General features: G+C 36.4%; 1 protein-coding gene across 2 annotated transcripts in view; it reads right to left on the reverse strand.

Annotated features, from left to right (window-relative positions):
* GLRB (glycine receptor beta) overlaps positions 1 to 14,581 on the reverse strand; it is an 85,438-nt gene extending 70,857 nt beyond the window's left edge. The window contains exons 1-2 of one of the 2 annotated variants that reach the window (XM_081811530.1): positions 14,439 to 14,581; positions 12,581 to 12,730 (exon numbers count right to left, since the gene is read on the reverse strand). In XM_081811530.1, coding sequence (XP_081667656.1) covers positions 12,581 to 12,702 — 122 coding nt within the window. In that variant the 5' untranslated portion in view covers positions 12,703 to 12,730; positions 14,439 to 14,581. Of the gene's footprint in view, positions 1 to 12,580; positions 12,731 to 14,438 lie in introns of those variants that run through there. The other variant, XM_081811538.1, reaches the window with a different exon arrangement.
* Between the last annotated feature and the right edge of the window lie 8,386 nt (positions 14,582 to 22,967).

The raw sequence follows: 22,967 nt of genomic DNA on the forward strand, positions 1-22,967 counted from the left end.
AGTTTATTGAATTTTGAAATTTAAATCCACATTGTCTTAATATTCTGTGTGAAAAAAATGATAAGTATCCATACAGCACTTCTGCTACACACCAAACTATGTTAACTGTTCCTATGAAAAGCACTCAGGCGACTAATGTTCTAGCTAAACTAGATATTTTTATGGAACACCATTTTCATGGAACACCACAGAAAAACTGTGGTAATTTAGTCTTATTTAGCGAATAACTTTTTAACAGCGAATCAAGAGAGCTTGTAACTTCAACAATAACTACAAAGGGCGGGCGCCTGGGTGGCTCAGTCGGTTAAGCGACTGCCTTCGGCTCAGGTCATGATCCTGGAGTCCCGGGATCGAGTCCCGCATCGGGCTCCCTGCTCGGCGGGGAGTCTGCTTCTCCCTCTGACCCTCCCCCCTCTCATGATCTCTCTCTCTGTCTCATTCTCTCTCTCAAATAAATAAATAAAATCTTTAAAAAAAAATTAAAAAAAAAAAATAACTACAAAGGGCATAACATCTGTTGCCAATAAAATAATGTAAATTTTCATAAAAAATTGGAATTTTAGAAAACTTAATATCATTGCCATGACCTTGACAGCTTTCCAATATTTAATAGACTTTCCAATGAGATCAGAAGTGACATTAAATGGATGTGATTTTTTGATATTCTATAATGAAATGTGTTAACATCTGCAAAACCCAGCAAACCAATATTTTCCTAATGACCAATGCCAGATGTTATAAAATCATGTTTGGGCAAAAGAGCCATTCACTGTAACTACAGTTAACAAGACTATACTGTATACATGAAAGTTGCTGAGAGAGTGAATCTTAAAAGTTCTCATCACAAGAAAAAAAGTGTGTAATTTTGTGATGTTTGATGGATGTTAACTAAACTTATTATAATCCATTCACCATATTTACATATATCAAATCATTTTGTTGTACACCTTGGATTAATACAATGTTATAGGTCAATTATACCTCAATAAAACTAGAAAAAAAAGCAGATATTAAATTGTTCAAAAAATGATTAAGACACTGAAAAAATGTGAATAGTAATAAAACTAAGAAAGTCTTAAAAAAGTGTAAAACCAGTGGACTTTAGTGCAACAGAAAACAGAGTGTTCACTAATCTGATTTCAGAATCAGATTAGCTTTTAAATCTGCAACTAGCTTTTAAAAAATTATCACTTGTTAAATTTTGGCATGGCATTAAAGAAGAATATTCACAGTTATGCAAAGGCTATTAAAATACTTTTCCCTTTTCTAATTACATGTCTGTGTGAGGTCATATTTTCTTTACCTACTTCAATCAAAACAATATATCACAAGGCCAATATGAGAATTTAGCTGTCTTCAGTTAAGCCAGCCTGAAACAGATATGCAGCAATGTAAAACAATAGTTACTCTCCCCACTATTTTTTATTTTTGAAAATATAGTTATTTTCATAAGAATTAAGTTGTTTATGTTAACATGGAATGAGTAGAGTTATTTTAAGTGATTTAATAAATATTTTAAAAATTTGTCTCAATTTGGGCGCCTGGGTGGCTCAGCTGGTTAAGCGACTGCCTTCAGCTCAGGTCATGATCCCAGGGTCCTGGGATCGAGTCCCACATCGGGCTCCCTGCTCTGCGGGAAGCCTGCTTCTCCCTCTCCCACTCCCCCTGCTTGTGTTCCCTCTCTCGCTGTGTCTCTCTCTGTCAAATAAATAAATAAAATCTTAAAAAAAAAATTTTGTCTCAATTTTACACAATTCACAGCGCTGTGAATTGTGTAAGACTGTTGAATCACAGACCTGTACCTCTGAAACAAATAATACATTATAATTTAAAAAAAAGAAGAAGATGATAGCAGGAAGGGAAAAATGAAGGGGGGATATTGGAGGGGGAGATGAACCATGAGAGACTACGGACTCTGAGAAACAAACTGAGGGTTCTAGAGGGGAGGGGGGGTGGAGGGATGGGTTAGCCTGGTGATGGGTATTAAAGAGGGCACGTTCTGCATGGAGCACTGGGTGTTATACGCAAACAATGAATCATGGAACACTACATCAAAAACTAATGATGTAATGTATGGTGATTAACATAACACAATAAAATTTAAAAAAATTTGTCTCAATTTATAATAAGGTAATATTAGTAGATATAACTCACATAAACAAAAGCTCTTTGTGTCCTTAACAATGTTTCAGATTATAAAGGAGTGCCGAGACCAACCATATGAGAGCCACTGCCATGCAATATGAATAAAAGTGGAGAAGATAGGATGGAATTCAGGCATCTAGGTATGTAATTGCATTAACAGATTCAAGGTGAAATGATGAGAGCCTGGCAAAGACCATACTAGTGGAGATGGGGAGAAACAGCCAGATGCAAGAGTCATTTCTAAACAAGAATCAACAAGATAAGTAACTGATGAGATAATCAGGGAGATAGCTCATGGAAGAAAGATACTTCTGCCATTTCTCAGGAAAGGCTAAATACAAACCTGGGAAATACAGATGGAAGAGCTGGTTCATACATTAACTCTGAAGTCCAGTAGGATTTTGAAAATAATTATAGGGAACCCATAGGAGTAGTTACACCTAGAGATAAAGATGTGGGAATAGCCATAGATAAAGTAGAAATTACTCAGGGAAAATTGATGAGTAAGAAGGTAAAAGGACCAAGAATGAATATCTGGTAAAACTCAGTATTTCAGGACAGAGAGAAAAGGAATATCAAGTGAAGATGGCTAATCAGTTGTAGTCAGAGAGGTAGAAAAATAGTTCCAGGAGGGAGTCAAGTGCTAGTAGCCAAAAGCTGGGTGGGTGGGGCAGGAAGACTGTGTGTCAGGATGCAGCAGACAATCATTAGTTCTTATTAAGTAGTAGAAGGACTCAAAAGAAAGTCAGTAAATTTCCTTAAAAGGAAAAAAATATCTTTATCAAAAAGCACAATGGTGACAGGAGTTAATATCAACAGGAGAGTGAGTATTCAGAATATTAAGTGGTACATATTGTTTTATGTGTTACCACAATAATGTATGGCTTTCATAATTTAAAGAAATTCAAGGAAAGGAAAGGAAAGAAAAAAATAATGAATATCCCTGAGAAAGTACAGACCATTGTAGGCTATTAGTTTAAGACATATGGCAGTGAACACAGGGAAAAAAACAAAGTTAATGAAATAGGAATATAAAAACTATTATTTTTCAATTGAGAGACCCTTCAGTATTTTTGTAAGCCCTCAGAAAAAAAAAAGATCCAAAGAAAAAAAGCATATTGAAAACTTGGGAGAGCAAAGGTAATGTAATAGAGATAGGTGTCAGAAGAGGATGGAAGACAAAAGGAATCTCCTTTCCTGTTAAGTCAGAAGCAAAGGAGAAAAGAAAGGATAATGTTATAGGTAGCTTTAGCATGAAGACAGAGAGGCACTGGGGAAGTTTCTGCCCAATGACTTCTATTTTTTTTTTCTTTGAAGTGAAAGCTAAGACTGCATGCTAAGACTCAGGATAAAGGATGAAACAATTATTAGAGAGAAAAGTAGAGCCACTGAGGGCCAAGTAAAAGGATTATTGGAAACTTAGTGAAGACCCAGCCAAGACTAGATCACCACACAAAATAAATCAATACAGATTCTTAAAAACTGAAAACATCTACATCTGTAGAATTAAGCCAAAAATATTATAATCAAATGAATACAAAACTTCTGGATGATATTAAAGAGTGTTGCAGTTAGACCTCTGGATCATTTTGTCAGCCATGCCCACGGTATTACGGAGAGCTTTTATCGATGCAAAAGAACACTCATTACACATCCACTCATTAATCGGTTGGCCTTTTTATTAGGTTATTCTCAGGAATCAGAGTAGTAACCTTCCCTGAATAGTCATGAATTCATACTATTGTTCTCTTACAAGAGGACTAATAAAGGTCAGATGTTTCAAGTTACCCAACATATTCTATTAGTGATTTAATCAGTGTTTTGCTGTTATTCCAATCAGAGCTCTAGAAATATTATTTCATATTTACATCACCTCTCAGAGGAGCTATTTGTATGTACATAAATTTGAATAATTTGCTTCAAGAATTCTAAGTGTATATTTCCATAAAATGTCTGTGGTAAAGGAACTCATTTATAAAAGGTTCTCTGCTTTCTGGAGCACAGCAGTGATGTGCCTCTTTTAGGTAATAGCACAAAGAGAATAGAGAAGACTTCTGCAAATATACTCTATTCTTTACTGTATTATTGTATTATTCATCTCCAAAAGGAAAAAAAAAAAGGTATATTTTTGTAAGTCAAATTCCTTAATTTGTGAAAAATTGGTAAACTAAGAATGCAAACAATTCACCTTCTGCATATATTATTCTACTTTGGGATTCAATTAAATGCGTACATTTTGATAAACCAAGTTTGAAATTTAGATCTCTTTGTAATTAACTTGGTCAAGAAACAGAATTTTGTGTATTCTTTTTCCATTGGTTTGGCTTGACTGGCTTTAAATCTGAAAGCAAAATAGTGACAAAAACAAAAATAGTTAACCCTGAATATAAAGGTACCAAAAGAATCATAAATAAAACTTGATTAAGTCTTAAAAGATACAGCTGTCATAAATGAATGAATGAATGAGTGAAATTAGACTACTGAGATCAAACTTCTCCCTATACAAATGAGAAAATTGAGACACTCCCTAAAATTAGTGAATTACTGAAAGTCATAAAGCCAATTAGCAACAGTTCTAATTGAGATATAGCAGTGTTCTTTCTCCTATATTACCATGCCATCATGATTTAGCATACATACAAAGGGAACTTTAAACAATACGGGTTTAGAAGTATTACCTTTAATCACAGTCCCAGTGAGCCACTGACCAATCAAAAGATTTATTTGTTTTTTCTATATAGTCAGTCACCCATTTTATTCCATTTGATTTAGCAAGCATAAGTGAGGCTCTTAAGGAAAGAATTTTGAAGTAGGCAGAATATAAAATTGTATATGTGTGTGTATAATACGTGTTTGTGTGTGTATATATACATACACACACACACACACTTTCACATATATATATTAAATATACATGTGTGAATATATATATGTATATACACTTCAAGATTCTTTGCATAAGAGCCTCACTTAGCCATGCTAAATAAGTGTATGTATATACATTTGTTATATATGGTTAGAGTTAACAATATATTGTGTTAACCATCCAAATAAATTATAAATATTTGAGATGAGATGGATGTATGTGTATATATATATATTAGATGAGATGTGTATATATACATGTATTGAGTTAATACATACATAATACAGTTCAACTAGAAAATAAAGATATGATATAAAGAGTATTAGTATTAATACAGAATTTATACCAACCATATTAATATTTTTATATTAAACAGCCATCACATGCTATCAATTTATATTAACCTTATTCTCAACTGAAACTTCTAATTATTTTAAAACTTTCATAAGACAAGGTAATACTTGAGATGAGTCCTTAAGGACTAGTAAGACCTGCACAGATTATGCAGGAAGTTGTCATTCTACACATAAACATGTCTAAGCAAAAGCAATGGCAGAGAAGTTTAGGAGCAAGGACAGATCAGCCTTTCTAAAATAAGAGGGTAGTTCCACATAAAGTTTGGGATGCAAATTAGAGAGGCCCCTGAAAATCAAAGTAAAGAGTTTGCACTGGGACCCAACAGGCAGTAAGAAGACATTGTGGGTCTTGAACATAATATTAACAAGATGAAAATGGAAACAATATGCGAGACGAATGATAATGAACAGACAAAACAGGGCAAATAATTAGAAAAATATTGATGAAAACTGTTCAAAATGATGGTAAGTGGAGATGCAATGAACATGACAGATATAGGAAATCATTCTAAGAGAAAGAAAGACAGGTTCCATTTAAGTTTCATGCCTGAGCAGCTAGAGTAATGAGGATGCCAGTTTCAAAACCTGGGAAAATTATTTGGAAAGGGAAAATCATTAATTCAGCTCATGGCAAAAGAAAAGCACGCCATTCAGCTGGGACTGTTCAATAGGTAATAAGAAAATATACAATCAAACATCAGTAAAATATTCAACCTAGATATATTATAGTAAGAATAATGTAGGCAATTTTCCATTGTATTCATTACAGAGATTACCCATCCCCTTTTGCAATCAGCCTTTCGTCTTTTGGCCAACGCACTTATCTTGAACATTTCCACTAGGAAGCAACAAAACTAAACTAAAATCAACCCACTCTATTAATCAATAGTAGGTAAGAAAATCTACCATATAAAATAAATATATCTTTATCCTGTGTTAATAATAAGGGTTTAAAAACCTTCAGTAGTAGAATTTCATCTTGAACTTTCATGAATATTCATATTTTAAAAGTATCTCTTTCAAATCCAGAAAATATTTCTCTTTTCTGATCTAAACCAATAGGAGGAAATATGTCTCAAATAGTGATTGGGGGATGGTAGACATAAGTGATCCAATCAATGCTTGCTATAAATTATAAGAAGGTATAGGTTTATAGATTTATATCTATGTGTGTATCATATATGAAACCAGAACATATTAAAATATACTTCCATGGGTGCCTGGGTGGCTCAGTCGGTAAAGCATCTGCCTTCAGCTCAGGTCACTATCCCAGGGTGCTGGGATCGAGTCCCGCATCAGGCTCCCTGCTCAGTGGGGAGTCTGCTTCTCCCTCTGCTGCTGCTCTCTCTCTCTCTCTGTCAAATAAATTCCACTGAGATAAAATTTTCAAATGATTCTATCTCATTCTATTGGATAATAGTAAGGCCATAATCAAATACAATGTATTAGAATCAAAGAATCTTAAAAATCTGACAAATTAAAAAGACCATCTGGTCTAACCACCTACACAATGTTCAAATTTTCTATAAAATAGGTCTGCCAAATAATTACCCCTCAATACCAAGTGCCTCCAGTTATACGGAACTCCACTACGTCCCTTCCCAGTCAATTATATTTAGGCAGAACTCTTATTAGAAAGTTCTTCCTGAGAGCTAAAAATATCCTACCCACAGCTTCTACTCATTAGTCCTGGTTTTCACTATTGGTGCCAGCAGCAAAGTCTAACTTTCTTATCTACATCATAGTTTTTCAACGATTTGAAAACAACTTTCAAATCTCTGTTTTTTCAGTCTCTCTAATATGACATGATTTTAATGATCTCAATTGTTCTTATTTCTCTCCCCTGAAAATACTGACTAGCACAATGCAGAAACCTCTCTAATCTTGCTTGAAATAGTATCATCCTATTAAGTGAAGTAATATACTTAACATAAGATTGGTAAAATAAAAATACTAGTTTAAGTAACTATATATACTCATTTATATCATATATATTATATACATGTAATACATATTTTATATATATTTAAATGATTACTGTATTACCTAATTTTTCCAAATGTTCTCTACCATACTGTTTCCCCCATCCTACACTCGCACAGATGATTTCTAGACAAAATTGTAATTTATACTTCCATCTATCTTTTTTAGTTTCAGCCCATCACTTTAACCCTTCAAGATCATAGTGGATCCTAATTCTGTCTCAGATATTCAGTATATGTCCCCAAATGACATGATCCTCAGTTTGGATATGTGTTTCCTCTGTACGGTCTTATTTTAGTCATTGATAAAATGTTAAACATGATAAGGCCAAAATTTCACCAGGAAACATCATCCAGATTGGAAATGTTTCACTAATTACCCAGTTGTTAACTCATCTAGTTGTCCCTATATTAAGACCATATTTCTAAATATGGTCCATAGGGACTATATAAGTTATTTTCAAGTTCCTTAACAAAATCCAAATATAATGACTTATAAGAGCCAAAGATCTTTAGATTTTTATTCACTCTTTAAACAAATTTTTATTGCATGTATACTTTGTGTCAGGCACTAAATTGATCTCATCTCTGGTGACTGAGTCAATAAGACGCTGCTCCCAAGGAGCTTACAATCTAGTGGGGAAAGCAGAAAATTACAATTGATGATTACCATACAGTATTATAAACATCAGAGGCAATTAGGGAACTACGGAAGCACAGAGTACAATTATGTAAATCAAATTACCAGATTAGGAAAGGCTTCCCAAAGGAGATAACAAGGTTTGAGTCTGAGGTCATTATGGGACCGTCAGATTAAAATCTGGTTATGTGGGAGAGAAGTCTGGGCCAGGAATACAGACTTAAATGTGTTAAAAAGAAAACCATTGGCCCAAAATGGTGTCACTTAAGGCAAGTCACCAAATACGGACCTAATACCTTACCCAACTGCATTTCAACCTACCCTAAAAATGCAGTCTTAAACTGGACAGTCAGGAATTTTCTGATCATCATCAATGAGGAATCTGTCACACGTGCCCTCTCAATCCCCCCAAAAATGAGGTAATCCACCTAATAAAATCCCTTGCCCTTCCCCTTAAGGAAAGGTAGCCTTGCCTGAAGCAATCCTTTCTTTTGCTAATAACCTCTTGCCACATTCTCCTTCCTATAAAAACCTTCCACTTTGTACAACTCCTCAGAGCATCTCTCTACTTGCTAGATGGAATGCTGCCCGATTTATGAACTGCTTAATAAAGCCAGTTAGATCTTCAAATTTACTCAGTTGAATTTTGTTTTCTAGGAAGAGTCAGCAGTGAAAGATGATATTTATAGCCATGGATTTGGACAAGACCACTGAGGTAGGAGTTAACTAAAGAAAAAAGAAAGCACTGGAATTTCAGGTAAAGGAAAGAATACTTCCAAGGGGTGAAAGGTCAAGTGTGTATGAGACCTGACTCATATGTGTTGGGTTGGGAGAGGGGCTGCGATAGAAAGATACTGCTGGAGATGTCAGAGTCCAGTTCAGTAAGAGCTTTTTGTGTGGAGCCAAGAAATGAGCCAGAGGCCAATTCAGCAAGAGCTTTGTCTCTGGAGCCACAGAAAACTACAGAGGCCGCTGAAGGGCTCTAAGCATTGGAATTGCTTGCCTAGATTGAAGATTTAGGAAACATCCTCTGGGGTCAGTGTCCAATATGAACTGATGGAGGAAGACAAGAAGCAGGGAGACTAATAAAGAGTTCACCAAAATGGGTAGAGAGGAGTAATTGAAGCAGTGCCCACAGGGGAGTGAAAATGAAGGACATATTCTGGAGATGAGAAAGACTCTGAACTGAGAAGTCTTGGACACTAATGAATTTGAGATGTTTCAGTAGAAAGAGAAGGTCTAAGGAGATCCCCAGCATTTCAGTTGGCAAAAGAGGTAGTGGTATCATTTGCTGGATAAGGAAACACTGCATCAGGAGTGGTGGGGAGGATTTCTGAACTCAGGTTTTGTCATCTTAAGTTGAGTTTGAGGTCAAAATAGGATAGCCAGGTAGAAAATATTGGATGTATGGATATGGCATTCTTCAAAGAACTCTGGGGTGGACATAGAACCTTAGGAGTTAACAGTGAATAGATGGTAGTTACAGCCATAGATTTGGACAGAATCACTCAGGCAGACTATACATAATCAGAAGAGAGACCCAATAGATGAAGGTTAATGTTAAATTCAAGCTGTAAAATAAAAAGCTTACTGTATCCAAGGACTTTATCATTTTTTTCTCATTTACAGTTTATTTCTTATATTTTAATATGTATGAAATTTCTAAAGTTTTTGAAAGGAAATTTATCAGATAGCTTGTCAATGTGGTACTACTGTTTCACTTATACATCAAAAAACAATAGCATAAATTTATGTTATAGCATCTCAAGACAACATGAGTTAAAAAATATATAGTAAAAGAGCCAGGGAAGTTTATGATACAATTCAAGCTCAACATCAAAATTAAACTCTAGAATGTTAAGGACCCCAAGTGTTTTATTTCTTCTACATTTTAAAACCTTTTTCTTCTTAGTTACAAGTCTTGGCTGGGGGAGAGAATATTGTTACAACAGTAAAACAGGAAATTCTTGCTCACTTTTGCTACACTCACACATTAACTGCATGTGTATATACAACCTCATTGCTTCATCAACCCTATTCAAAAAGAAAAAAAAAACAATTTAAATAAATAAAAATATCACTGAACAAGATTTCACCATATTGAAGAGCATATGGTAGTCTGTACCTAAATTTCATAATCTCAAATATTCCTCTTAGTCAAAATATTTTATACTTTATCAACTTATACAAGATGGACTAACTGGATCATCCTCTAAGAAACAAATGATTTGCATATTCTTTCACAGCACATTATTATAGCTGAGATTCTTAATCTGGATGTTCAAAGAAATTTAGTATAATGGATCCAAACACAGCCAGAGAAAACTCTAGTCTTCTGAAGTTCATAATGCAGTGTTAATAAGTCAAAATTCTTAATAAAATGCTCAAACAAAAAAAAATATGTAAATCTTATTCTCCAAGGCACACCTGCTTTTTAATAAGTCAGATTTTTAGAGGCATCACCATGGCAACTGTTAATAAAGTTTTATCTAGTCTCATAATTATAATAAAATAAAATAAATAAAATAATTAAAATTTAAATTTCATGGCAGAAAATTTCAACAATAAAATTTCAGTTAATTACACAACATATCTATAATACTGTGATATGGGCTTACCAAGTGTATGTTGGGCCTTCTATTTGCCAAAGAGAACCTTATTGTTTCATTCTTAATCTACTAGATTTAACTAAAAATCTGTCCTAAATAGCCATACACACTGGAAATATATAGCCAGTTTATATATAAGACAATTTAATAGCATAATTCTGAAAAGGGATAGAATGTCCTCTAAAGGACTCTCATAAGATATATGGTAGTTAGGGGCGTCAGGGTGGCTCCATAGGTTAAGCATCTGACTCTTGGTTTCGGCTCAGGTCATGATCTCATGGGTCGTGAGATCGAGCCCCATGTTGGGCCCCGCACTCAGTGGGTAGCCTGCTTGAAGATTCTCTCCCTCTGCCTCCCCCCACTCTAAAATAAATAAATTAAAAAAAAAAAAAAAGATACGTGGTAGTTCTAAGGCTTGATGTTGCCATCTTCTGAACTCTTTGATTCATGACATTTGATTGGGGGGGAGGCGAATGGGCAGGAGGTAGTGGAAAAAGAGTCCTATCAGCTTCACATATAGAGAAACCTGATCGATTGAAGTTGACCTGACTCCACACATAGAATCACCATGACTGTAACACATATGCAACAGTTTGTACCAATATGCCAACATTCATCAAGTAAAAGGTTAATATAAAAATATCTAAAACATGAGAATGTGTCTTTTTGCTTGGGAGGAGTAAAGCCTGACAATGTCCAGTTCCCTAACAGGCTTATCTCCTGGTTGTGACACAAAAACTCTGAACACTTGAAGAGTAGTGATGGTTGCAGATGGTGATTATTCCTAAACCTGCCCCATCAGATACTTCATACCCAACTGGGCAGATGGCCAAGGAGGGACACATGAATATAACTCAGGGCCATCCTGTAATACACCCAGAAATCTGGCGCTGACAGCAGACTCTGCAGCACTGAAAAAAGTAGGACTAATAAACTTGAAAACCAAGAGATACTTCTAAATCGGGAGCTTTATTTAATGCTAGACTATATGTGCATCTTGACACTCTCCAGACTTCTGGCATCACATAGTCATACAGATATCCATCCCAAAATGCCAATTCTAATATCCTTTCTTAACAAAATAAACTTCCCAAAATGTTCCTTACTATCCTATACCGAATATCTACAAAACTGTAATAGTCTACCTTTAAATAATATTGATGCTGAGATGTTACCTGTGATCAATATGGCATTTAAAACATATTAATTAAAAAATGACCTATAACAGGAAATTAATTTTTATTCCAGATCAATGCATATGTGATCTTATTACCTGAAAACACCTTACATTTGTGAAAGTTATTTACTTACATATTCTTCAATTGCTCTAACCATTAGGTATTATTAAGAATATGCTGTTATTCACCAGTAATATTAGCTCTTCCTATTAAAAAAAAAAAAAAAAGTCCAAACTACAAAAGGAGGAGTGGGTGATTTGGATTTAGATTTTGTTTTTACAAGTAACTTCAAATTTAGTGACATATTTTTTGAAAAATATCCTAATTTTCCAATCTAAGCCCTTTGCAGAAAAATATTAAAATAGAAAACTGATCTACTCTGTGCATTTTCTTCTTCCATGCATCAATATAAATACACCTTAAAAATCATATTTTAGCTAATTTTTAAAGTGATATTCATTTTTAGGAATATTTTTTAAAAACCATCTTTTTGAACTGCTAATTTGCTCAAAACATGGAATTTCAGTATCCAATTATCGTTGCATATTTGGGGTACGAGAGAAATAGTAATGTTTTTTCTAATTTTGTAAAAGATGTATAGAAATTATGTAATCCCAAAGCATGAACAAAACTTTATAAAACTTTACCTTAAACACTAGGAATTAGCTATCACATTCTAAATCTCTCTTGTGAAACCAATGGGTACATATGAAAAGTTCTGCTGATATGCTTCAAACCACCTTACTTTGATTAAAAATGCAGTAACATTTCTCCATATAATAATATAAGACATGAAGGACGTACGATGGGCATAGATACTGCTTCTTTTTCCCCTTCCCTTTCTTTGAAGACTTCTCTTTAGAATAAGCTTCTTCAACCCACAAGGAAATTAAAATAAAAAAGGCAATCGCCAATAAAAACTTCATCTTGAAAGTTAAATTTCAGGAGATCAATCTACAAGAAAGAAGAAGAAAATGTTTACATAAAATGATTAACAATACAACTCTAAGGAGTATGACCATTACTACCCAACTGACAAGAGCATTTGTACATGAAATTCTCATTGCTCGAAACTATGTGGTTAGCCTTCATTATATATTTGTGATGTTTAGCAGTAAGTGTTAAATAGAATAATGGCTCATACAAAATACAATCCCAAGGAGGTATAAAAGTATGCAAAAGGTATAAAAAAGGTATGCAAAATTTCTGATTTTATAGCTACAGACAATTGTATATTGACATTGAATTGAATTGCACAATCTATCAATGTATATATAGAAAGCCACCTGCAAGGATGTTTAACACAGTTTTAAAATGGTTACCTTCTCCTTGTACATTTGGGTTTTTTATTTCTTTTTTCAATTTCTATATTTTTGAATTTTGCATGTATATTTTTTCAAAAATGATAAAGCTTTTCTAATGGAAAAGCCAATTCTAACTTAAAGAATTGACAGAGATAAAGGAAAAAATTAGAATCAAAAGTTTCACACTTTAAATTCATTGTTTTTATTTATACCCATTAAATTTGCAAGTTACATTTTACCCAAAAAGGGTGCATATTGATTTAAGGTAGCTTGTTGGCTTTCCCACTTTCATGTTATTAACAGTTATCGTAGATGATTTTTGATTCCACAAATTCTAGGTAACATAATATGAAAAAAAAAAACAGCAAGTATGGTCAGACTCTTCCAAATAATCTTCTCAGTCCTATTTTAATAACATTTTCTATGCTCAAATGAGAATTATATTCTTGCCGGTCCGATGCATCCAAAAAAGAAAAAAAAAAAAAAGAACTTTAATATTCTGGAATATTTAAGCCTCTTTTGCAGTCCTTCATTTCCAAACCATAAATTGTTTCTTCATCACTGTTTTCTGCAGACTAAGAGATCTATCAGATCCTTCAACATCCACTTAATTACTATCTCGCCCTTATAATTTTGCTTCTCTTATGTCATATTTTGCCCCTTCCTTTCTCCCAAGAATTCTTATTTTCTCCCATTTATCCTTTACAGCCCCTATGGCAAGCCAGAAGGGCTTCTTCCCTGGCCCCCTCTACCGAGGACAACAGAGGGGACTTATCATGCCAAGAGCAACAACAGAAGGCTCTCCTCTGTCAACTTCCAGCATTGGACGCTCCCTTCCCCCATCCTACGGTGGCATCTGCTTCCAGACACCTCTGTCCACAGCAGCAGGTACTTCTCCCGCCTTCACATTCTTCCCCAGGAAAACAGGGGGGCCATCCTAACGGTTTGAAGGGTCGAAGAGAAATTCAACCCTATGCTCCCTGTCTTCACCTCCAACCTTTCAAAGGGGACAGCTGCAATGACTGAAGGAGCTTCACAAACAAAACAACGCAAGGAGCCCTCCCCGCAAATCCTGCGTTCTCCCAATTCCTCCCAGCTCTCTGCAGCCCTCCATCCGGAGCGTATCTGCGGACTCCACCGCACCGGTGCATCCGTGACCCGGCTGCCGGGCGCCCCGCGCCCTTTTACCCGCGCAGGGCAGCGCTCGCCTCCTCCCCCTGCACGCCGCAGTGCTCCTCGCGCCTCCACCACCCCAGGCTTGACCCGGTCTTTCCGCAGAGCGTTTATTCCGCCGCCTCCCACAGCGGGTCCTCGCCTGCACTCCACCCCCACCCCAGCCAAGAGCCCCCGACACTTACCCGAGGCGTCCTCGCCCGCAGCCGCCAGGCGAGGACGCGGCGGCTCGGGGCCCACACGGCGGTGGCTTCTGGGGGCGCGGCGGGCGCAGAGCGGGGGCAGCTGTGTCCCCGCCGCCCGCGCCACCGCCGAGCTCGGCTGACGCGCCTGCTCGGGCCGCGGAGCCTGCGCCGTGGCGCGCTGCCGCCCGGGCGTCCGCAGCCGCGCTCGGGGCCCCTGCGGGACCGCGGGCCGCGCTGCCGGGAGCCGGGGACCGCGGGCTGGCGGGACAGCGGGCTGGCGCGCCGGCGGGCGGGGGGAGGGAAAAGGTGTTCCGACCGAGCGTGGAAGGACGTCACAGCACCTTCCCCTCCGGGCACTGGAGGGGTTTCTGTGAAATGTAGTCCCCCTGCAGGGGCCTAGAAATGACTGGCGCGAGGAAAGGGGGATAAGGACCGTTTTGGTACAGAAGGAAAAAAAATACCTTTCAAGGAGCTGGAATTCGTTTAGGGTCAACTTTTGATTACTCGTAACAAAAACGGGAGAACAACAGATGACCTTCTTGGACCAGGGGACAACACACAGTTTCTATAATTTCATCATCAGACTCCTGATACCTAAATCTCTGAGTCTTACCAACAATTTCTAAAAGCCTGACCTTTCTAAGTAAGCTTAAATTGGTCAAAATCACTGAAAACATATAATCCTGCAGGTAATGCTATTCTAACATTTGTTACATAATTAACTTGTGTCCAAAACTTGACCGTTTCAAAACCCTGGCCCTGCATTATCTCCTTTGGCCCTCACAACGTTCATTCCTAGGCAAGTTTTATGTCATCATTCCTGTTTCGCGGATGAAGAAAGTGAAGCTCAAATATTTCAAGGGATTTATTTAGTGTTACATACCTTGAGTGGAATTTACCAGAAACTCAGGCTGATGTTTACACTTTTGAGTCAGATATGACCTTGGCCTTCTGGTAGTCAAGTGTTAGTTGTGGTTTTCTAGGAAAAAGCCTTTCATTTGACAATGCACCTTTGGGTGACAAACCTTTCCCATTATCTCTTGACGGTATAGCTAATTGACTTTTTTTTTTTTTTTTTTATTAAGAAAGCATTGTCTCAGGGGTACTTGGGTGGCTCAGTTAACTGTGGTACTCTTGATTTTGGCTCAGGTCATGATCTCATGGTGGTGGGGTGGAGTCCTGTGTTGGGCTTCAGTCTCAGCAGAGAGTCTGTTTGAGATTCTCTCTCCTCCCCCTCCCCCTCTGCTACTCTCCCTCTGCCCTTCACCCCACTTCTGTGGGCACTCTCTCTCTGTCTCTCTCTCTAATAAATAAATCGTAAAAAAGAAAAAAAAAAAAGAAAGCATTGTCTCAGGTGAGCACCACTTAGCATTGTATATTTGGACCTACTTCAACCCATATCTATGACAGGAAGGGAATATTTCCTATATATAACCATGTTCTATAAGCTTCACAAGATGTTCTGCTGCCTAAGGTTAGCATTTGATCATTATTTTATTTATTTATTTTTAAAGATTTTATTTATTTATTTATTTGAGAGAAAGAATGGGATAGAGAGAGAGCATGAGAGGGGGGAGGGTCAGAGGGAGAAGCAGACTCCCTACTGAGCAGGGAGCCTGATGCAGGACTCGATCCCAGGACTCCAGGATCATAACCTGAGCTGAAGGCAGTCGCTTAACCAACTGAGCCACCCAGGCGCCCGATCATTATTTTATTTAAAGAGCTATCCTATTTGGAGCCTCCAAATTTATTCCCTTTTTATTTTTTCTTTATGTGGATCATGTTGATTTGTTAACATTAGTCCAAATTGTAAGTCATAATGAGATTTTTCATCATAACTTCAGTCCAAATGCTATTATAACCACCATAGATTTTTGAGAAAAGCATGTCCAGCTGTTTTATTTTTCCCAATTTGATTGAGATACAATTGACATACAATATTGTATAAGTTTCAGGTGTACAACATAATGATTTGATATATGTATATATTCCAAAATGATTATTACTACATCCATCACCACACATAGTTCACAAAATTTTTTCCTTGTGACAAGAACTTTTAAGATCTACTCTCTTAGCAACTTTCAGATATACAATATAGTATGTTAACTATAGACATCATGTTGTGCTTTACATCCCCAGAACTTACTTATCTTATAACTGGAAGTTTGTACCCTTTGACCACTTTTACCCAGTTCTTTCACCATGTCCAGCTATTTTATTTATTTTTTTATTAATTTATTTTAAGTAGGCTCCACACCCAAAGTAGGGCTTGAACTCACAACCCTGAGATCAAAAGTCACAAGCTCTACCCACTGAGCTAACCAGGCACCCCCATGTCCAGCTACTTAAGATGTGTTTTTCCCCCAATTCATCATCTTTAAAAATTACTCAAAAATAGATAATGAGACTATAAATATAAAGGGAAGATTCAACAGAGAATAATTAAATAATGTGTCAATTATTCAGCATCTCTTTAAGTACTATTCACAATTTCAGAAGAGAGCAAAATTTGTATTAGGAAATTTCAATGAGCAGCCAGTTTTAATGTATTGGAATAATGAAAACAATATTTGATAGCCCAAGGTCACTTCCACGTGTTTTCAAACAACATATCATCCTTAAAATGTTCTCCAATCTTCTAATTATTTTTAAACTAACTTTTAAACAATAGCCACTTTTATTGATTAATTGCAAGAAATGTCATTGAATTATACTTTAAAAACTTCAAGATATCTTTGCAAGTTATTTTCATACCTGTATTTTTTATGAGAAATCAAAGGCCTCAAAAGGGAAATTAACTCATCTAGGATAATAGAGTTGGAAGGTGAGGAGATGGGGTTGTTCCATCTTTAATGTCCTGTAGAACATCAAGACTCTGATTCTGGTTGCATATAGGTGAGTTAAAGCAGCTTAGTTTTTAGACATAGACATGGCTTATACAGAATTCTGACTACAGACTAAGAAATTGAAGTCAAAGGGGCTGTTCTAGTATAGATTCAGGCTCTTACTTCCAAGTCCAGGTTAGACCTAAATATGAACTAACATGAGAATCATTTTTCACTTAATTTTTTTTGTTCAACATAATGACAATAGCAATAATTATCATTATTGATTGAGGTGTACTATTTTCCAGATATACACAAAGCATGTTAAATTCATTATCTCCTCAACAACTTTATGGGGTCAGTACTATTCTTATTACAATTTATAGATGAAGATTCAGAGTTATCATATAGCTCTTATAAATTCTGCTAATAACTTTGCTAATAAATGATTGATAGAACTAGACACTTAAGTATGTCTGATTCTGGTAACTGGGCCCTTAAAATATTTGCATGTGTGTGTGACTGCAAATTATATATTTGATCTTAATTTAAAAAAAAAAAAGGGAGCCTGGGTGGCTCAGTTGGTTAAGCGACTGCCTTCGGCTCAGGTCATGATCCTGGAGTCCTGGGATCGAGTCCCGCATCGGGCTCCCTGCTCAGTGGGGAGTCTGCTTCTCCCTCTGACCCTCCCCCCTCTCATGCTCTCTCTCTCTATCTCATTCTCTCTCTCAAATAAATAAATAAAATCTTAAAAAAAATTATATATCCAATCATGACACCTAGAATAACATTCATATGCAACCAAAACACCACATTAATTGTAATGTAATTTTGAGAAGATAAAATAAGAAATATGAGTAAGATCTTCCTGTTTATGAATTTGAGCATTGTACCGTTTCAGCTAATTGAGGAACAGTTCTGAACAATTAAAAGTCCATTGTACCACCTATCAATGCATCATCAGCCCTTACTCCCATGGAGAGGAACAATCTGCGATTGTATGTGCAGGGACTTAAAATAGATCAAGGTTTTAATGTTTTGTCAGAGTATTCACTGCATAAATGCCTACATGATATGATATAGTTTTTAGATAAATCAGATATATGTCCCAGGTCCTTAGCAAAAAAAAAGAGAGAGAAAAAAATTACTGACCTCTATGAAAATAACATGATACTGTCACTATACTTCAAAAATGTGCCTTAGGAAAAAACAAATAAACACATAATTTAATGTCATCAAGGCTAGTCCAATATCTATTATATCAAAATTATTGATTTTAGCCAAAGCTCTTTGCATCCAGATAGATATTACAAAGCAACTGTCATCCAAAGATCTGTTTCTGCCCCTTATTTATTCTCTTATAGTTAGCATGTGATAGGTTGGCTCATTCAGGACTACTCAAAGTCAAAACTTCCTCCGGAGGAATAATAACAATTACTGCGGCAGAAGCAGATGACTAGTAACAGACCCACAGATCTTCCAATCAGATGGAATCTCTTTCAAAAATATTTGCAATTTTTGGGGGCGCCTGGGTGGCTCAGTTGGTCCTGGGATCAAGCCCCGCATCAGGCTCCCTGCTCAGCTGGGAGTCTGCTTCTCCCTCTGATCCTCCCCACTCTCATGCTTTCTCTCTCTCAAATAAATAAATAAAATCTTAAAAAAAAAATTTGCAGTTTTTACCAAGTCTGAGCCAAGTTAGAGTTCACTCTTTTGACAAGCTATGAATCTGCCCATCAGCATTGCTGCAGATCCAAGAGCTCATGCTTTCCTCCAGCAGCCAGGAATTCTAGTCTTACATGTCTATGACAACATGCCTTCTTCTTCAGTATCCAAAGCAAATATGTCATATCAGCTTAAAAAGCAATCCAAAAATCAGTTTTTTAGAAACTTGTAAACAATGGCAAGGTTGACTTTTTGTTATTGTCTTTTTTTTTTTTTTTAAGACCTAGGTTAACAATTAACATTGGAGAAGTACTATGTATGATCAGTATTAAAAATTTATTCCTTGGGGTGCCTGGGTGGCTCAGTCAGTTAAGCATCTGCCTTCGGCTCAGGTCATGATCTCAGGATCCTGGGATCGAGCTCCGCATCGGGCTCCCTACTCAGCAGAGAGCCTGCTTCTCCTTTTCCCTCTGCTGCCCCCCTGCTTGTGCTCTCTCTCTCTGTGTCAAATTAGTAAATAAAACCTTTAAAAATAAAAAATAAAAAAATAAAAATTTATTCCTCTAGGTTTTCTAATGTCAAGCTAGAGCAACTGCAAGTTCCAAGCATGCAAATCATGGATTCTAAATCTATGCCTTTGTGGCAAATGTTTCATATTTACCACACCAGTAACCCCCATTTTAATTTATGTATACGGTATAAGAGATGATGAATAAGAACCAACATTCTATTTTAGCAGGTATTTTTTTTTTTAAGAATAAGCAAGTAAATGGGCAATGGTCCTACAAATATTAAAGGTAAATTATATAAAGAAAACCATTGTATTTATCAAATTATTATGGTTTATTTTTTTTTAAAGATTTTTTTTTTTATTTGAGAGAGAGAGTGAGAGAGAGAAAGAGCACAAGAGGGGGGAGCGGGAGAGGGAGAAGCAGACCCCCCGCCGAGCAGGGAGCCCGATGCGGGACTCAATCCCGGGACTCCAGGATCATGACCTGAGCCGAAGGCAGTCACCCAACCGACTGAGCCACCCAGGTGCCCAAATTATTATGGTTTAAAATAAGACTTTAAAATCAGGCTTACCAAGGAAATTAAGCTCATGTCATCATTCACTACTTAAGCTTGCTGTGGATTGTAAAGTTTTTATCTCTCTAACCTAATTTTTAAAACTTACATTATCAATAGAACTTATATATAGTACAGGTGCAGGAGAACATTTGTTCTAGGTCAACAGCGTCAGCAGAAGGGGTGGGGGTTCACCGATAAAGACCCAGTTCTGAGGCTGTCTTGGTTGGGAAAGAGAAGCCAAGAGAAAAGTCAATAAAGCATTGGATTGGGTTAGGGAAAAGGGAATCAGAATACAATGTTTAAATAAAATCTCTCAGTTAGCATTTCCTAAAGTATGTCCTCTGCAACGGTAGCCCTCAGTATGCTTCATGAGAAAAGAGAAATAGTCGGGAACCTGGGTGGCTCAGTCGTTAAGCGACTGCCTTCGGCTCAGGTCATGATCCTGGAGTCCTGGGATCGAGTCCCGCGTTGGGCTCCCTGATCAGCAGGGAGTCTGCTTCTCCCTCTGACCCTCTGCCCTCTCATGTGCTCTCTCTCTCTCATCCTCTCTCTCAAATAAATAAATAAAATCTTAAAAAAAAAAAATACAAATAGTCAATGACTAAACAAACTTGGAAATTTTTGTCTAGTGTATGTACTCAGATTTATAAGGTCTTTTAACATATTCAGTGTTTTGCTATGTCATAAAGAAACATTTTAATGTTATTTAACCCAATATCTCTTCAACATGTTTGTCCAGGGTTTTGTTTTGTTTTTTCTTTTTTTTATGCCACAAACTTTAAATTTCTATAGACCTAGGGTTCCAAGAAATAGTATTCAGAAAAGATTGCTCTGTAAAAAATAAAAACAAACAATACAAAACAAACAGTATAAGAATAAGCTCCTGGTAGATTAGAGGGATGTTGAAAACAATGATTTTTGTATAAGAATAGAATAGTAGCTAAAATAAGAGACTAGTGCCACAGTGCCTATCTAAAAGGATCTTAGAGTAATCATGGCATAAGGTGAAGGACTAGATGAAATGAAGTCCATGAAAGTAAGCAGAAATGATCAAATCTTGTAGATATTCTGGAGAGGCAATAGACAACTCTTAATTCAGAAATTTTATACAATAGTTTATACAAATAGTTCTAGAAAGTATAAAGCATGGTAACTTTCCTTAATGGGCTATCTTTCTGTGGGAGGCATAACAAACAATAGATTTGAAAAACTTACAAGCAACATGAGAGAGTTCAACATCTAGCATTAAATCTTGAGGGTACTAATAGTAAATGAAGTGGATAATCAACAAGAATTAGCAAAAAAAGCTTCAGTCAGGTGTTAGGTCTTGTGCCTAAAATAATTTGCCAAGGGCAAGAATAGATGGCAGCTTTGCTAGCAAAAAGAAGAATGAGAACTTGTTAACAGATTGAAGGGAAGAAAAATTCCACAATAATTCCAAGACTCGAGCCTTAGAAAAAGAAAATTAAGAGTTTTCACTAAAAATGACCAAGAAGGGATATTGGTCCACAGGGGCCACACCAATGAAAATCATGTCCACCTATCCATCCTAAAATGAGTCAAACACAAAACTATCCCCTCTTTTAAATGTACCACTCCCCAGTAGTGTAACATTAGAGTATTATCATTACAACAAAAAACTCATGTACGAGGCATTCATGGCCTCCTGAGAGTGAGTTATTAACTGGCTCAAGGCTATGGGGGAAGAATTGCCATTTCTCAACAAAATGATGCCTGAGTTGGGTTTTATAAAATCAACATGCCAGATTGACCAAAGGGAAAAGTAATTCCTAACAAGTAGAAAAACATGTGTGAGACATAGATGTAGATTACATGATATATCCATATTTCTGTAGTTTTGTTTTCCTGGAATATAAAGAGTTAACGATATGAGGAAAAGAGAAAGGGACAGAAAACAAAGTTGAAGAAATTGGGATGGGCCTGATTACAGAGGGCCAAATATACAATGATGTTCATTTCCTAGGCTGTAATATAGCAGCAAAATGTCTTGTTCTTACATTTATTTTTTTATTTTTATTTTTTTATTATTTAAATTCAATTAGCCGACTGTAGTACATCATTAGTTTCAGATGTAGTGTTCAATAATTTATCAGTTGCATGTAACACCCAGTGCTCATCATATCACGTGCCCTCCTTAATTAGCAGCAAAGTGTCTTAAGAAAAGGAAATTACAGGATCAGATTTGTTTTGTAGAATGATTACTTGAACAGCCATCCGGAGATGGTGATAGGTGACAAAAAAAGGAACAAGAAGAGCACTGAGGAAGTTGTAAAAGTACACAAGATAATACGGGCCCAAACATAAGCAGAGTCTTAGAAAATAAAAGAAGCCAGAGATTATAAGAGAAATCTAGGAAGCAAAATTCCCAGGATTGGTGATGATTAGATGTTGAGGAATGCATAATGGAACATGATAGGTTAAGGATGGAGGAGCCAAGCATGTGAATGACCAAAAACATAGGAACAATGGTGTAGTTATTTTGTGTATTTTGTTTGTTCTATTTCAGTTCAGTGGCCAAAACAGGAATATAAATTATGGTTAGGCAGTTTCAAGGAATAACTTTTTAGTTAATATCCTGAACGACACTGCTTCATTGTTCTGCTGTATTCCTTTGATAAAATTCCAATTCCGGGTGAAGCCAACTACCTGCTTTCTCCAAAACTGAGTGAACAGATTAATTACTTAACAATAGCTTAAATGACATTTATACTAGACTGGCCCTTTGAAAGCACAATAATATTATTATGTTTGCTCTTGTTTTCCATGGTTATTTCATACATTCTCCATTCTCCTCAAACCTTCAAGCATCTCACTTCCTACTCACTCTCAACCGATGAGAAATTGGAAGCCATTAGAATGGATATTCCTCAAGGTTTATTCAACAAACCTACTCAGGATAAGAATTTTTCTTTTCTCCTTCCATTCAGTTAAATAAAACATTTCTTCTTCT

This window comes from Leptonychotes weddellii, chromosome 2 (genome assembly GCF_054177405.1).
Source record: "Leptonychotes weddellii isolate Sample4059 chromosome 2, ASM5417740v2, whole genome shotgun sequence".
Taxonomy (NCBI): Eukaryota; Metazoa; Chordata; class Mammalia; order Carnivora; family Phocidae; genus Leptonychotes; species Leptonychotes weddellii.